Source organism: Sinocyclocheilus grahami, unplaced genomic scaffold, assembly GCF_001515645.1.
Source record: "Sinocyclocheilus grahami isolate Dianchi unplaced genomic scaffold, SAMN03320097.WGS_v1.1 scaffold979.1, whole genome shotgun sequence".
NCBI lineage: Eukaryota > Metazoa > Chordata > Actinopteri > Cypriniformes > Cyprinidae > Sinocyclocheilus > Sinocyclocheilus grahami.
The window spans coordinates 385063-403100 of NW_015506158.1; the positions used below are offsets into that span (position 1 = coordinate 385063).

At 36.9% G+C, this 18038-nt stretch overlaps 1 protein-coding gene across 1 annotated transcript in view; it reads left to right on the top strand.

Moving 5' to 3' along the window:
- Nucleotides 1-37: 37 nt before the first annotated feature.
- The window catches only part of herc4 (HECT and RLD domain containing E3 ubiquitin protein ligase 4), a 22383-nt gene continuing 4382 nt past the window's right edge, over nt 38-18038 (top strand). Inside the window, exons 1-19 of the mRNA XM_016250255.1 lie at nt 38-182; nt 1519-1789; nt 4228-4387; nt 5091-5167; nt 5256-5477; nt 5558-5649; nt 7000-7130; nt 7270-7430; nt 7764-7840; nt 8877-9001; nt 9132-9191; nt 9291-9402; nt 10332-10521; nt 13514-13686; nt 14120-14239; nt 15497-15595; nt 15671-15844; nt 15916-16059; nt 17200-17366. Of these exons, the coding sequence (XP_016105741.1) occupies nt 1564-1789; nt 4228-4387; nt 5091-5167; nt 5256-5477; nt 5558-5649; nt 7000-7130; nt 7270-7430; nt 7764-7840; nt 8877-9001; nt 9132-9191; nt 9291-9402; nt 10332-10521; nt 13514-13686; nt 14120-14239; nt 15497-15595; nt 15671-15844; nt 15916-16059; nt 17200-17366 (2510 nt within the window). The 5' untranslated portion in view covers nt 38-182; nt 1519-1563. The remainder of the gene's footprint in view (nt 183-1518; nt 1790-4227; nt 4388-5090; nt 5168-5255; nt 5478-5557; nt 5650-6999; nt 7131-7269; nt 7431-7763; nt 7841-8876; nt 9002-9131; nt 9192-9290; nt 9403-10331; nt 10522-13513; nt 13687-14119; nt 14240-15496; nt 15596-15670; nt 15845-15915; nt 16060-17199; nt 17367-18038) is intronic.

An 18038-nucleotide genomic window follows, 5' to 3' on the forward strand; every position in this document is an offset into this window, starting at 1 on the left:
GTGTCGTCACATCCGGCGTCACAAAGGCTCTGGAATATTACCGTAGCTTCGCGTTCATTCTGCTGCTGGCGCTCTTTCAGTCTGTCATGACAGTACAAACATATCTGCGTTAACGTCGATGTAAACATAAACTCAACGTGTGCTGGACGCGTCCACAGGAGCGTTATATTACATCGCAACAGGTAAGAAAAAGCAGGATTTATGACTGATAAACGCGCGTGGGTGCAGAAATGTAGCGGTGAACTAGCGACGTGTAACAGGCACTGATGGGAGTATGTGTTTGTAGTCTTATTAAAGGCACAAATTCGTGCGCAACAGTAGTGAGGTGTGGTTTATTTTATTTTGAAAAGCGGTCATGAAAACAAACACACACAGTTTTGCGCTCATCAGAATTTAGCTGACATTCCCTCAGGACTGCGTTTAAACACCAACCGTTTTAACGGTCTTTTCTTTCACACACGTCATAGGGTATTTAAATCTTGCGTGCGTCACGTGGTTCGAAGTTTAGAATTCGATACAGTGTTGCTATTTGGTATAAAAGAGTTACATGTATCTTTAAGCTCTTAAAGCTGTAGTACCCGCTTTATTTGCGTCCACTAATAGTGTTTGACTGTAAGCTGTGTTGTGCAATAAAGGTTTATGTACACACCTCCCTCAAACTGAACTTTCTAGAGAGAACTTTCTTTTCAATGCGGGACTTTGCACGCTTTCATTTTCATCTGTTTAAACCGTGGCACCCATTGACAACTGTGGCAGCAGCTATGCTATTATTAGGCTACTTGGTTAGGTTTGTAACCTAGTGATTGCAGACATCAATCAGGGTAATGGTATATGAGAGGTTTGTGAGTTTAATTACTTCTAGGGTATGTGGTTTAGAGTATATGGTTATAGTATAGTGTAGTATATAAAGTATATAAGTATAAAGTATTGGTGGCAGTATAAAATTTGGGACTCAGATTCATAATGTATTTTACATGCATTAATGCATGCACACGGTTTTATATATATATATATATATATATATATATATATATATATATATATATATATGTAATGTAATTAGGTACAGTTTTGTACTTTTGTGCAACTATGGAAGCTTGTTTCTGTCACGGAACAAAAAAAATTAATAAAAAAAAACAAAGTAATTGTGACTGTTTACCTTACAATTAATTATTTAATAACTTTGTCACAATTTTCTTTTTTTTTTCTTATCTATAATTTTGATTACATTTTCTATTTAAATTTTTATCGTTAAAGCCCTGTGTTCCCATTTTCATACCCTGTATGCAATCTAAAAAATTATAAATTATTATTATTATTTTATTTTTAGTTATTTTATCTTAAAATAAGAGAGAGTGTGTGTGTGTGTGAGAGAGAGTGTGTGTGAGAGAGAGAGAGAGAGAGTGTGTGTGTGTGTGTGTGAGAAAGAGTGTGTGTGCGTGTGTGTGAGAGAGTGTGTGTGTGTGTGTGTGTGTGTGTGTGTGAGAAGCGGCTGAACCTGTAGGTCTTCACCTGTAGGTCTTCACCTGCGGAAGAGAGCGGCCATACAGCCCGTCACTCGTCATGCTGTGCTGGGGGAATGCCTCGTACGGGCAGCTGGGTTTGGGTGGGATTGATGAGGAGATAGTGCTGGAGCCGAGGAAATGCGAGTTCTTCGAGGGCAAGCGTGTGAGGGATGTGGGATGCGGCAGACGTCACAGCGTCTTTCTGCTGGAGGACGGGACGGTGTACACCTGCGGCTGCAATGACCTGGGACAGCTGGGGCATGACAAAGCACGCAAGAAACCAGGTAAGGCCACAAAGACACTTTACTAACATTAGAATATTTTGCCATTATTAATGTAATTACTTGATCTTAATTACATGATTCACTTCAAGTCGTTGTGACTGATGTCATCAATCCCTCTTATTTTTCACAATTTTTAATAAGGTAATATTAAGGTGGTTTCTCTCTAATACGCACACTTTTTATGATCCTGCTGGATTAAATCATGCCTTGCACTTTTTATAAATTTTATGTAAAGTGCATCTTAGACAGAATTTCATGCTGACCCAAAATTGTCCCCTGAGAATAATATATGAATGATTGTTTTATTGAATCAGTTTTGTATTTAAGTTCTGAGTAAAGCGTTTAATTGTTTGAATTTGTCCCATTTTTGTCCCGAACGATGCATTTATTTGATAAAAATACAGTAAAAACTGCTAAATTGTGAAATATTTTATTAATATATATTTTTTATATAATATCCCCCAGGGCTCCATTTTGGGGCCTATTCTATTTTCTTTATATATACTTCCTCTAGGATCCATTTTCAGGAAGTATCATATTTTGTTTCATTGTTATGCAGAAGATACACAATTATATCTGCCATTGAAACAAAAACATCCAAATTCTGTAGCGCCACTTTTGTGTTGCCTTGAGGAAATTAAAGCCTGGATGGCAGTAAAATTTAACGAGGATAAGACGGTAGTTATATTGTTTACTCCAGGGGGTGCCTGTGGGTCTCCTGAACTGGATTTAGGTGTTTTAAAACCATTTGTGAAGGCCTCTGTAAAAAAAAAAACTTGGGTGTTTTAATGGATAATGATTTTAAACTGGATAAACAGATTAATTTGGTAATTAAATCTAGTTTTTTCCAGCTGAGGCACCTTTCTAAAGTTAAATCTTTTCTGAGTTTCAAAGATTTTGAAAGAATTATACACATTTTTATTTCATCCCGTCTTGACTACTGTAATGGACCTCATGTAGGCATTAGTCAGGCCTCCCTCACCAGACTGCAGATGGTTCAGAATGCTGCAGAACACAAAAGCGGGAACATATTACTCCCATTTTGGCCTCTCTTCATTGGCTTCCTGTCCGTTTTAGAATTGATTTTAAGATTTTAATCTTAGTTTTTAATCATTGAATGATCTGGCACTGACATACCTCTCAGACTTAATACAGCCATATGCTCCGTCGAGGGGACTTAGGTCCGCTGACCATTCATTGTTAGTTGTCCCTCGTGTAAGACTGAAGAGCAGGGTGACTGCGTTTGCAGTGGCGGGCCCTAGACTTTGGAATAATTTGCCTTTACATGTTAGAAAGGCCCAAACACTTACTGTTTTTAAGTCTAGCTTAAAAACCTACTTTTATAGTATGGCGTTTAACACTGTGTGAGAGCTGCTATTTTATTTGACATTTATTTATTTGACATATTCTATAATGTTTCATAATATTTTTAACTTCGTTATTCTATTTGTCATATTGCCTTATTCATGCTTGTACAGCACTTTGGTAAACGCATGTTGTTTAAAAAAAAGTGCTTTATAAATTAACTTTGACTTGACTTTTAATATCAATATTTTTAATATAAAATATTAAATGCTTTCTATGTGAATATATAGTAAAATATAATTTATTCCTGTGATCACAGCATCATTACTGCAGTCTTCAGTGTCACATGATCTTCAGAAATCATTCTAATATACTGATTTGCTGCTCAAGAAACATTTCTGATTATTATCAATGTTGAAAACAGTTGTGCTGCACAACATTTATGTGGAAACCGTGATACATTTTTTTTTTTTTCAGGAATCTGTGTTGAATAGAAAGTTCAAAACAATATCATTTATTTGAAATAATGAATTTCTGTAGCATTATAAATGTTTTTACTGTCACTTTGGATCAATTTAATGCATCCTTGCTGAATAAAAAAAAAAAACTGGCCTTTTTGGTAGTGCATCACAATCCCACAAACTTTCCCTGTTCGAAAACACTGGGTTATTTTAGGTTATATCAATGAAACAGTCTGTACTTCCTCTGAAATCAATCTGATGGATGTTGTAACATATTATCATTTCCACAGAAGCACATACAGGTCAGTCAGTGTGACATTGACTGCTGTTCTAACAACTGTCAGTTCCTTAATGTCGCATGACCTCTAACTCGGTGATCTAGAAGTGTCAAGCACAGACCATATAAACATCAAGATGCTTTGAAATGGTCCTTTATTTGCATCACTGTTTCACAAGCCAAAGGATCAAAACATATAAAAACAGACAATAGCAAATGCTTAAAAATACAATAAACTTTCAATAATGAACATTATTATTATACAAATGAATTTTGCTGTAGCAGATGCAACATATTGAAATAAGACACACAATATATTGGCCAGGCGAGTATTTAATGTAGTGCATCTGTATAATTCACTCAAACGCTGTTATATGTTTACATCCCCTCTCTAGAACAGGTCGTGTCTCTGGATGCTCAGAACATTGTGTCCGTGTCTTGCGGTGCAGCTCATACTCTGGCTCTGAATGATAAAGGACAAGTGTTTGCATGGGGTCTGGGCTCAGACAGGCAGCTCGGACTTTCGAACATTGAAGATTGTATCCGTATACCCAGGTAGTAAGAAACATGCACCTTTTAACCCCTAGAAGTACTAAATATCTCAGTATTATCGCCTCTTTGATGGGTTTGCCTGTACTGCAAAAAAAAATAATAATAATTTGTTTTACGCTCTATATATTACAATACAGTCACATTTGTTGAGAAACTTTTTTTGGTGTCTATAAGACATGTAAACATATAACACAATTGAATAAAAATCAGCAAGGCTACATTTTCTATTACGAGGTAAGAGATCAGAACTAGATTTGTAATGATTTAAGTTTAATTGTTTTATATACTGTAAAATGTTTTTAAATGATTGGTGTTCAAAAAACATTGATTGATGATTTAATAGAGTATGTTTTTATTCAAAGATGTTATATTCACATGTGTTATACACAAAAATAAAGTTTTTCTTCAAATATGACATATGGAATGTATTTTCTTCAATTCAAATATATTTTATATTTTTGCCCTCCATATATATATATATATATATATATATTTCTATATATTTTCAGAAATATGCAAAAATGGCCAAAAAACATTGGTATAAAATATATTTATGTAAATGAGTTTGCTCTGTTTACAACATATTTTGCATATATTTGACAAAAAAAAAAAATGCTGGATCTGTACCAAAAAACGTGTAGACAAAGATGACGATCATAGTCTAGCTGCATGGCGTAGCCACTGTGTTTCTGTTCTCTCCTCTCAGAACTGTCAAGAGTTTATCAGAGCTTCACATTGCCCAGGTGGCCTGTGGATACTGCCATTCCCTTGCTTTAGCCAGAGGTATGATTCTGACTTAAACACTAAACATTTCTAAACCTGATTATTGTGCCCTCTTTACCCTAATTATGCAACATTATTCCCGCTCAAGGAGGTCAGATATTCTCCTGGGGCCAAAATAAATATGGACAGCTGGGGCTCGGGATGCAGGGAGCCAGCGTCTCCTCCCCACAAGTCATTCAGTCTTTGCAGGGCGTCCCATTTGCCCAGATATCTGCAGGGGGCGCTCACAGCTTCGGGCTCACGCTGTCTGGGGCTGTTTTCGGCTGGGGACGAAACAAGTTTGGCCAGCTGGGCCTCAGTGACAATGATGGTAAAACAAACACTTTAGACATTCATTTGAGTTTTCTCTGGTGTAAAAAGTTGTATGATGGGATGCGTGGTGTTCCTCAGATCGCTATTTCCCTGCCTTACTGAAGACTCTCAGGTCCCAACGGGTCGTTTACGTATGCTGTGGAGAGGACCACACGGCTGTATTAACGAAGGTATGATGGCTTACTATAAGGGCTTAATTATGAACCGTGTAGTTTATGATTACTTATTTAATGCTGTATATCCATTCCATAGAAACGTATACGGGTAGGTTTTGATGAAATCAGGTCAAATTATGTGTATAGCACTTTTCTCAATACACAAAGCTGCTTTGCAGATATTCATGTTAATGTTTATAGTATCTCAGCATATTTATGCCTTATAGTTACATTTAGCAGATTAGAGTTGGACAGTAATATAGTTTATATTTTGCTATGATACAAGGCAAGCAGTTGAGATATGCCATATAGTACAGTGCTTGCATAATTATTATTCTGGAAACTCCAGGTAATTTGCAGCTCTGAAAAATGTTGGCTCTGGAGACTAAAGGTTTCCTGATGGTTTAATTCTTGATTTAATGCCTAATTAAATCAATGATTTAATGCCTTAATTCTCAGTCTTTTGCAGTTAATAGCTTTTCTTCTTACCCAGTTTTTGTGACCCTGCTGCCCCGATTAGCATTTCTTATCCAAAGGTCATGCCTTAATTTTGCTAAATTTATAGTGTTGCATCCTTCCCATGGTCAATAAATAATTTTTAACTTTTTGGTCCATTTCGCCTGTATAAGAAAACCTGCTTAATAATTATGCACATCTTGAGTAGAAGATGTTTTTCTCTTCTAGCCCTCATTACTATTATATATCACTTGTAAGTGATTATAAACAAATTAATAGTAGTTATTAAGATTGATGTGGTTTAAAATGTGTAAAATGAGCTTGGAAAAAAATATGATTATAAGTGTAGTAATATGAGTGTAGTATTTGTATGTGCATAAAGTTGGACGTGCTATATATCCTGCTTTATATAAAGAGCTGGGAGATAATATAGCTACATTTTGTGTTGAAATGTGAATCAAATTTGCGATAAAATATCGCTTTACTTGAGTATACTGTATGTATTTGAATAAAGTTGGACGTACTTGTATATCCAACTTTATATAAAGAGCTGGGCGATAATATAGTTACAATTTGCAATTAAATAACGTGTTAAGTTTCCCAAAAAATATTGATTTACATAAATATGCTATATGTATGCAAATAAAGTTGGGCGCACTTATATATTCAACTTTATATAAAGAGCTGGACAATAATATAGATAGATTTTGCTTTACGTGATTATACTGTTTGTTTGTGTATGTGAAGTTGGACATACTGGTGTATAGGCTACAACTTTAAATAAAGAGCTGAGTGATAATATAATTAAATTTGTGACAAATTTTAAGAAATCAGGCAGTTGAGATTTGCTATATAGTATAAACAGGTTTAGCGCTACATGATTCGTAATTAGTAATTTTGTTTGTGTAGGAGGGAGGTGTTTTTACATTTGGAGCGGGTGGTTACGGTCAGCTGGGACACAACACCTCAAACCATGAGGTGAACCCCAGGAAGGTGTTTGAACTCATGGGAAATGTGGTTGCACATATAGCTTGTGGTAGGTAAGTATCAAAGCATCCATAATGATTGTTTAATTTTATGTCTGTCTTAGTTTTCTGTATGAAAGCTTGAGGCTACTTTCAAGAGTCTCGTATTTCTCATGAAGAACATGAATTGCTTTCGTTTTCACCTGCATGTAAGGCAGCACACTTTGGCGTTCATCCCTTCATCAGGAAAGATTGACTCGTTTGGTCTCGGCGGTAATGGACAGCTAGGAACCCGTTCGACCTGCAATAGGATAAGTCCCGCCCCTGTGAAGGGCTGCTGTCGAGCACATACTGATCCTGTACCTATGGAAGTAGGTGGGTTGTCTACATGAAGTCTTTCAGCAGAATTAATTTCTCTGACAGCTATCCTTCTCAGTGTTTCTCAAATGCATGCAATGTATTGACTTTGATCTTTATGCTGAAGGCTTTGCTCCATGCATGTCAGTAAATCCAATAACTTTTTCTACGCAAATGTAACTCTAGATCACACAGAGTTGAGTTGCACTTATACATGAGCACTTTTGTTCACCCATCGGTGTCCCAGTGTGTATACTGTGAATCTATGTACTGATTCATGGAGCTGATTGAGACTCGCCCCAGGAAAACCATGTTTTGATGTTTCAGATTTGACGGGGTTGTGTATTTCAGAGGCGGAGCAGAGTTTCTGTGTGAAGAGGATCTACGCTGGAGGAGATCAGAGCTTCGCTCACTACGCTTTACCTCAGGTATGAGACGTAGAGGTCAAGGGTCAAACTAAAGGTGATCTAAAATTAGATGAAAAGTGCTATAAATAATGCTGTTATTGGTTAATATTATTTCCCCACGGCTCACACAGCCTTTGTTTCATCAGAAAATTTGAGAAAATTATAACATTTAGATGATGCATCATAAACAATACATTTTTCAGAGCAGCATGTACTGATGAGTAGGGCTGAACGATTAATTGCATTTGCGATAATATCGCGATATGAAAAAACTTGATTTTTCAATCGCAGAGGCTGCAATTACACATAAAGAGATGTGTTCGACTTGAAGATCGATCGGTGTATGACATCAAAGTACAGCGAGAGAAAGCATAAGGAGACGTCCGCGCTCTCTTATAGCTCTCGCAGTACTTTGATGACACACACCCATCGGTCTAAGCAGCGCTGCTTCAAGTCGAGCGCGGGCCATCAGCAGAAAAAGAAAAGAAATAAAACCATAAACAGCCAAAGGACGTGACTTAGAATGGGAGATGGATCGGTTTGTGAAAGGGAAGAGAAAAGCCATAGATGAAGTCGCACAGACCCAGGCAGGTGCTGGTCATTTAAAAGCTAAATGCAGAAAATATGACGAGGCATATCTTGCTCTCGGCTTCACCTTTAATTTCATGTTGCCTTAAAATCATGCAGTGAATGAAGGAAAAAAGTGTGAACATTGAACAACTGCTTAACAATATCCAATGAGATGCTTATATTTACAATAATATTTCTGTGATGGTACCAAAATGAAACGGGAACAACTGTCTAGTTTGTATTTGTTTTATGGTATTATATGGTAAAAGTACAATCCACAGGTATTGTGTTTTGTCAGGATGAAGTTATAAAAGTTATTTCCAGTCTGCCCAAATCCTGTTTTACATGTTAACATAACAGGTCATCGTCCAAAACTGTGAAATGTATTTTAAAAATGTGCCGTATGTGTTAGTTTGTCCAGTTCCCGTTGTAGCGATTAGCCACTCGCTGATGTTCCTGTTTAAATGACTCCACTGTATTGCTGTAGGACGACAGCCCTCCAGTTGATGTGCGGATAACCAGACCTGATGGACAGATATACACGCTCAGTGATGACCTCATCCAAAAATGGCTCAATCACGGCTATGGGAGACTATCACCAGAAATCACCAAGTACTGCTTTTTACATTCATTATTAAATTAAGGTGTGTCGATGAAACTCGGTCTAAGTTTAACCTAAATTCAAATGAAAGCTTAATAAAACAGTCCACCATACTGATAATGTGTTTTATGTCTCTTGTAGTGAGATTGATCTTGTGTTCTCTTCAGCAAGTTGTCTCAATGGAAGCTTTCTGTCTGGAAGGTAACTAAGCCGTTATGCATTTAATACGTTATATTACTTTGTGTAAACCTTATAAATAGCTGATGATCTTTTCTCTAATGAGAGTGTTTTGTTCTGCAGTAATCCAGATCACTACAGCACTAGCAGTAAGTGCTCAGGTGTAGACGTTAACACGGCTCGCCTGCTCTACCACAGACTCATCCAGCCCGATTACCCACAAATCTCACAAATTGTGAGTCACTTGTTTTTTTGTCATTTTATCTCATTCAGAAGACGTACGGTAACTCTAAAGAAGAAGTTTTTCCCAAAATTAATATTTTCTGAAAATGTACTCTCCCTCAGGCCGTCCAAGATTAGGATGAGTTTGTCTCTTCATCAGATTTGGAGAAATGTAGCATTGCATCAGTGTCTCAGCAATAGATGCTCTGTAGTGAATGGGTGCCGTCAGAATGAGAGTCCAAACAGCTGATAAAAACATCACAATAATCCACAAGTAATCCACACCACTCCCGTCCATCAGTTAACATCTTGTGAAGTGAGAAGCTGCATGTTTGTAAGAAACAAATCCATCTTTAAGGCTTTTAAACTTTAGACCTTTGCTTCTGGCCAAAACATGAATCCATAATATTACTTCATCCAGTGAAAAAGTCCATCTCCTGTTGTCCTCTCACATGAAAATCCACCCACATATTTGTTTAGAGCTGTTTCGGACCGTTTTGTCTTGTAAACTGTGCTTGATCTGTGTAGTTTTCTCTCCTGATTCAGATCAGATGACTTTCACAGAAAGCAATATTATGGATAGAGGACTCATATTTTAGCCAGAAGCAGTGATTTGAAATTAAAAACATCTTAATGAAGGATTTGTTTCTTACAAACACGCAGCTTTAACAGGCATTAACTGATGAACTGGAGTGCTGTGGATTGCTTGTGGATTATTGTGATGTTTTTATCAGCTGTTTGGACTCTCATTCTGACGGCACCCATTCACTGCAGAGCATCCATTGATGAGCAAGTGATGCTACATTTCTCCAAATCTGATAAAGAAACAAACTGTTTGATGACTTAAGGGTGAGTAAATATTCAGCAAACTTTCATTATTGGTTGTATTGCTAAGTGATCTTCATTCTTGTTGTAACCAGTGCATGGCTAATCCTTATACAGGTAGCTGCTAGTTTGGAGAAGAATCTCCTCCCCAGATTGAGCAGTTCTCCTCCAGACATTGAGGCTCTGAGACTGTACCTCACGCTGCCCGAGTGTCCACTCCTCAGCAACCCCAACAACTACACAACCCTCACTATTCCCTTCGCCAAGGCCGTCGTAAGCCTGAAGGACGCCCCCCTCAAAGTGCTCGGTATGTCCCGTCTTCTATGAGAGGAGTTCTGTTTGTTAGGCTTCATCATAACACCAAACAATATTTTGGTTGGCCAAAAACAGCTATTTTACCAAACTCGCCCTGTATCATACGTTGACTGAGCACAGAAAGGCTATATGGGACCCTGGAGCACAAAAGCAGTGTTAAGTCGCTGGGATATTTGTAGCAATAGCCAACAATACATTGTATGGGTTAAAATTATTGATTTTTCATTTATGCCAAAAATCATTAGGATATTAAGTAAAGATCATGTTCCATGAAGATATTTTGTAAATTTCCTACCGTAAATATATCAAAACTTAATTTTTGAGTAGTAATAAGCATTGCTAAGGTTTTCATTTGGACAACTTTAAAGGCGATTTTCTGAATATTTAGATTTTTTTGCACCCTCAGATTCCAGAATTTGAAATAGTTGTATCTTAGGACAACAAATATTGTCCTATCCTATCAAACCATACATCAATGGAAAGCTTATTTATTCAACTTTAAGATGATGTATACATTTCAATTAAAAAAAATTGACCCTTATAACTGGTTTTGTTGTCCAGGGTCACATATATAAAGTGAAGCATTTTTAGACTGTTCTTCATTAATGGAGGACACAAATATACTTCACAGACTTCTTTAAGACTTCTTCTCCTGCATCGGAAAATTTCCAGACCAGTTGGATCTTTACATTCTAGGCTGGTTTTGTTTTTTGAAGTGAAAAAACAAGTTTGCAACTGCATGCATGTACACAATGGCCACATTTAAGAATAATTTCTTTCTAAGGGATCATTTTCCCTTTTAATTTAATTAATTAGTTTTAATCACATTAGGGAAATGTCTGAGTCATCATACTTCACCCCAATATTAAATGGAAAACAAAATTATATCTACTAATCTTTTCTTTTTTTCTCATAGTTATTAATGTTGTGCACTGCTGTTTGGGCTGCGTGTGCTGAGCTAAAGATGATCACTGGTAAACTGAAGCGCTCTTTTAACTTTACCAAACGCATTCTATATGAGATACATCAGATATACATCAAATAAACACAATATTACAATGTACAATTGCACAAAAGGCTGCAAACGAACAGCGCGCATCTGAAGTGTCTCTGAAGGAAATAATGCATTATTTATCGGCTTTAAGATATCGGCCAAATTTTCTTATCAGGCCGATACCGATAACAGAAAAAATGAGCATTTATCGGCCGATACCGATATGGTGGCCGATATATCGTGCATCCCTACTTTCACTGAAGAAAGCAATATTATGGATAGAGGACTCATATTTTAGCCAGAAGCAGTGATTTGAAATTAAAAACATCTTAATGAAGGATTTGTTTCTTACAAACACGCAGCTTTAACAGGCATTAACTGATGAACTGGAGTGCTGTGGATTGCTTGTGGATTATTGTGATGTTTTTATCAGCTGTTTGGACTCTCATTCTGACGGCACCCATTCACTGCAGAGCATCCATTGATGAGCAAGTGATGCTACATTTCTCCAAATCTGATAAAGAAACAAACTGTTTGATGACTTAAGGGTGAGTAAATATTCAGCAAACTTTCATTATTGGTTGTATTGCTAAGTGATCTTCATTCTTGTTGTAACCAGTGCATGGCTAATCCTTATACAGGTAGCTGCTAGTTTGGAGAAGAATCTCCTCCCCAGATTGAGCAGTTCTCCTCCAGACATTGAGGCTCTGAGACTGTACCTCACGCTGCCCGAGTGTCCACTCCTCAGCAACCCCAACAACTACACAACCCTCACTATTCCCTTCGCCAAGGCCGTCGTAAGCCTGAAGGACGCCCCCCTCAAAGTGCTCGGTATGTCCCGTCTTCTATGAGAGGAGTTCTGTTTGTTAGGCTTCATCATAACACCAAACAATATTTTGGTTGGCCAAAAACAGCTATTTTACCAAACTCGCCCTGTATCATACGTTGACTGAGCACAGAAAGGCTATATGGGACCCTGGAGCACAAAAGCAGTGTTAAGTCGCTGGGATATTTGTAGCAATAGCCAACAATACATTGTATGGGTTAAAATTATTGATTTTTCATTTATGCCAAAAATCATTAGGATATTAAGTAAAGATCATGTTCCATGAAGATATTTTGTAAATTTCCTACCGTAAATATATCAAAACTTAATTTTTGAGTAGTAATAAGCATTGCTAAGGTTTTCATTTGGACAACTTTAAAGGCGATTTTCTGAATATTTAGATTTTTTTGCACCCTCAGATTCCAGAATTTGAAATAGTTGTATCTTAGGACAACAAATATTGTCCTATCCTATCAAACCATACATCAATGGAAAGCTTATTTATTCAACTTTAAGATGATGTATACATTTCAATTAAAAAAAATTGACCCTTATAACTGGTTTTGTTGTCCAGGGTCACATATATAAAGTGAAGCATTTTTAGACTGTTCTTCATTAATGGAGGACACAAATATACTTCACAGACTTCTTTAAGACTTCTTCTCCTGCATCGGAAAATTTCCAGACCAGTTGGATCTTTACATTCTAGGCTGGTTTTGTTTTTTGAAGTGAAAAAACAAGTTTGCAACTGCATGCATGTACACAATGGCCACATTTAAGAATAATTTCTTTCTAAGGGATCATTTTCCCTTTTAATTTAATTAATTAGTTTTAATCTCATTAGGGAAATGTCTGAGTCATCATACTTCACCCCAATATTAAATGGAAAACAAAATTATATCTACTAATCTTTTCTTTTCTTTTTTTTCTTTTTTTTTTTTTTGCATTGTGACACTTTCTTGCCAAATATGCAAATTTTCTCCCCCAAATTTTCATGCAAATAATGCATGCATATAAAACCAACCAAACTTTAGACTTCAAGATTTTACAGCTACTTCAAACTTTCAGGCTAGCTCGTGGTTAAAATCTGTGGCCTGCGCATTTCACATGAGTGGTTTTTGTTGACATTTTCAATCAATCGTTGTTATTTTTGTGTTTTTTAAGGAAACTGGTGGTCAAAGTTTGAGCCAGCGGTCTTCCAGAGGCTGGTGGAGCTGTACAAGGAGGTGGTGGTGTATCTGCTGCGGATGCAGAAACTGGGAATTCCTCTTTCTGAACAGAGGATCTTCACCTGCTTCCTGCACACCTCACTCAAATTCCTGGAGGTCCTCCACTCGGTGAGCACCACAGTTGTAAACGTAGACATTGGCTGTGCCCCAATTCACATAACATCCATCCTAAATACTAAAATTAGAATTAGTGTGTCCCAAATCATAGTACATTAAAAGAGTATGCCATCATTTATATTATATACTCTGATGTTCTTTACATTATTCAGGAACATTAATCATTTTAGTGTGTGTCGCATAAATTTGTGAATTGGAACACATCCTGTCTTTTGAAAAAGGAAATTCTGTAATATTGCTTTACATTTAGCAGTTAGCAGATGCTTTTATCCAAAGCTATTTGTCAAAGAACCAACGATAGTCATAATGCACAGTTGCAGCTTTATTATGCAACTAGATTAGGAAGCAGGCTAGAGAAGAGGTGAAATGCAGTTATTTTTATTTTTTATTATTTGCTAATATCATTCTGATTTTCGTGCTGCAGGTTAATGAGCGTGCTGGCCAGATCATCCAGTATGACAAGTTTTATATTCATGAGCTGGATGAGCTCATTGACATCAGGAATGATTATGTCACCTGGTTTCAGCAGCAGATGTTCTCTGTGGTGAGTTTTCTGCATTGTTCAAAGGAAATCATTATACACTTCTGAATTTTATGATAATTTACAGTAACTACATTGTGAAGTGTGTAAATCCTTTGCTACTAACTGCACCAAACTGAATTGGGTCATGTTTGAAACTTACTATTATTTTGGATGATCTGTTTGCTGCCACTAGTGGTTTAAAAATGATACTTTTCTGCATCTTTCAATCTGTGAATTACCGTATTACCAAAATATGGTATTACCAAAATACAGAATTACCAATGTTTTTGCATTGTTGAGAGAAAATAACAGACAAAAACACCGATAATTCACATCTGTCACATTTTATTATTTAATTCTATAATAATGTAAAATACCAGTAAATAAAATGTTAAAACATTTACAAACACTATCCACCTTTTCTTGCCGTAAAAATGGGTTGCGGCCTTTTGTAAATTCTATGGGTCTAGCTTCTGATCTCATCCGCCTTGGATTGTTTTGGTTATTTTCTATGAGTTTGTGGATATGCTCGGCCCTGGCAGCTTTTAGAGCCTGTCTATAGCTGGACATACTGTTTTTCCACGCAATTCTAAAAACTTCCAAGTTAGTTTTTCTCCATTTGCGCTCAAGACTACGAGTTTTTTTCTTGAGAGAATGGGTATTACTGTTGTACCATGGTGCAGTATGTTTTTCTCTAACCTTTTTCAATTTGATGGGGGCAACAGCTTCTAATGTATTAGAGAAGATAGTGCCCATGTTGCTAGTTATTTCGTCTAGTTCAATGTATCATCTTAATTGTGAACATTGAGTTTTACTGTTTACTGCACGTTGTTATTCTTCTCGTTATTTCCCTATAGCGGCTAATAAACTTGAAGAAAAAGGTGGATAAACATGTATTTTATTTATCCTCACTCCACAATAAATGCTTTAAATTTGACTATTCAGAAAAAAAAACAAGAATGAAAAATGTAAGTATAAAATATAAAGATAAATTTTAGTGGTATTCATTATAAACAACATGTGTTGTAAACGCTAGACCAAAACTTAATTGCCAGCTTGTGGGAAATGTGCTATACAAATAAACTTAAGCTCACTTCTCTCTATGATTCAGCACAAAGTGTTTAGTGCATTTAGGTTAGGTGATGAATCATCTGAAGCACGTTTCAGATGATAAAAAATGCAACTTAAATTCCAGTAAATACAGTAGTCATAATGCTGTGGACAGACATACAATAACATCCTCACATTCTCCTGTCTCTCGTTGTCTGTTTTATGCAGGTCATGAACTCTCAGGTGACCATGTGCCAATACCCATTTGTTTTTGACGCTCAGGCAAAGACGGCGCTGCTTCAGACTGATGCTGTGATCCAGATGCAGGTGAGAGTGATCTGCCTCATCTGATGATTTGACCATGTTTTACCGCGGTGAGCTGACAGTGCTGTTTGTGATCAGATGGCGGTGGATCATGCTCAGAGACAGAACTTACACTCTCTGTTCCTGTCCGGTGGAGGAGTGGAGTCAGTAAACCCCTGCCTCATCCTCATCGTACGCCGAGAAAACGTGGTCGGGGACTCCATGGAGGTGCTGAGGAAGTCCAAAAACGTTGATTACAAGAAGCCGCTCAAGGTAAATGAGTTGGTGTCAATCTGTTCCTCTTTAGTGCTGCTTTGGCGGATTTTAATTGTGTTATTCTGCAGGTGATCTTCGTTGGAGAGGAGGCCGTAGACGCTGGCGGTGTGAGAAAAGAGTTCTTCCTGCTCATCATGAAAGAACTCTTGGACCCTAAATATGGGATGTTCAGATACTACGAGGAGTCCAGACTCATCTGGTTCGCTCACAAGGTACAGTAAAAAAAGCACAAATGCCCACACTCGGTGTCCTTCAAGAAAAAAAATTCTAAAGTCGTTTAGGACCCAACGAAATCCGTTTATTTTTTCCTACATTTTCTCTTTTTTTTTTCTTTTCTGGATTCCTTTTTTTTTTTTTTTTTTTTGGTCAATGGTTAAGTAAATGTTAGTAATCAAAACAAGTTTAAAAAACAAATTACATTTTTAGGTCTCTATGAAATACCCTTTTTCTAGAATTTTTACCAAATTCTGTTTTTTGTTTAAATTTTTCTGAATTCCATTTGAATTGTTAAATAAAATTTTAATAATCAAAAAACATGTCTAATCATCTGAATTCATAAAAACATTTTTTTTTTACAATAATATAAAAGGTTTAATTTTTTTCAGAAATTCTGTGTTGTGTATATTAAGCCTTAAAACATTAAGAATTTAATTAATCTTTTAGTCGAATGTCAATTAAACAAACCCATTCAATTTTTGGCAAACAAAATGTATTGAAGTGAATCGAAAACAAGTTGCTTGTGAAAATGACAATCTTATAACAAATATATACTATATGATATAATATATATATATATGTGTGTGTGTGTGTGTGTGTGTGTGTGTGTGACCCTGGACCACAAAACCAGTCATAAGGGTCAATTGTTCGAAATAATATGAATAAATAAATAATTGAATAAATGAGCTTTCCGTTGATGTATGGTTTGTTAGGATAGGACAATATTTAGCCGAGCTACAACTATTTGAATATCTGGAATCTGAGGGTGCAAAAAAATCTAAATATTGAGAAAATCGCCTTTAAAGTTGTCCAAATGAAGTTCTTAGCAATGCATATTACTAATCAAACATTAAGTTTTGATATATTTACGGTAGGAAATTTACAAAATATCTTCATGGAACATGATCTTTACTTAATATCCTAATGATTTTTGGCATAAAAGAAAAATCGATAATTTTGACCCATACAATGTATTGTTGGCTATTGCTACAAATATACCCCAGTGACTTAACACTGCTTTTGTGCTCCAGGGTCACATATATATGTACATGCCTCACTCACAAGGCATATCAGATATGCTACTGATGATGTTACTGTAATGTAAGATGAGAAAATGTCAATCTCACACATGGCAGACATTTGAAGACATTGACTTGTTCCATCTGATCGGTGTGGTTTGTGGATTGGCCATCTATAACCTCACTATAGTGGAGCTGAACTTCCCACTAGCGCTGTACAAGAAACTCCTGAAGAAAACTCCCACTCTAGAGGACCTGAAGGAGCTCATGCCTGACGTAGGGAGGTGGGTTTGTTTCAAATGAGACTTTGATTTTCTGTGTTGTGCTTAATATTTCCAGAGCATAAAGGGCTCAGATTATGAAATATCAAATGTACCTTGACTGTTTGAGATGTTAGTTTTAGGTCACAGTGCTTTAAAACTTTCTTCCCAGTCCATAAACTTCTGACGCAGCGTCGGCGCCACGGGGGGGGGGGCTGAGGGGGACCGGCCTGGCCACCTCGGTCACTGTGCCCCCTCACCTCTGGTGCCGTCTCCTTAGTGGGCGCCCGGATTTTAGTCGGTGAGGCAAGGTACTGCCCTGGGAAGGTTTCCCAGGCTGTTAAATACACAGATTAAAAGCTAAATGTTTTCATTTCGGTTCGTTCTTAGCAAAAAAATAAATAAAAATTTTCGTTCAGGTTATGCAGAGCAAAATAAGAACGGTGCTGCATTTAGAAAGAATTCTTATTAACTTTGCTATTATTCTTGAATTTTCAAACTGCTAACACTTTGCACTTTGCAGTTTCGAATTATGCCTTTACTGTATGACCAAAAATGACGGAGTAGTCTATTTGATGTTTCAGCTGTTTGATCGCACCAGCGCCTCACGCGCACACTATATAAGCTACTGCATTCATTGGAAACAGCACAGCCGTTCACCGTGCTGTTCGGCGTGAGACCCGCTCCACTGTGGCA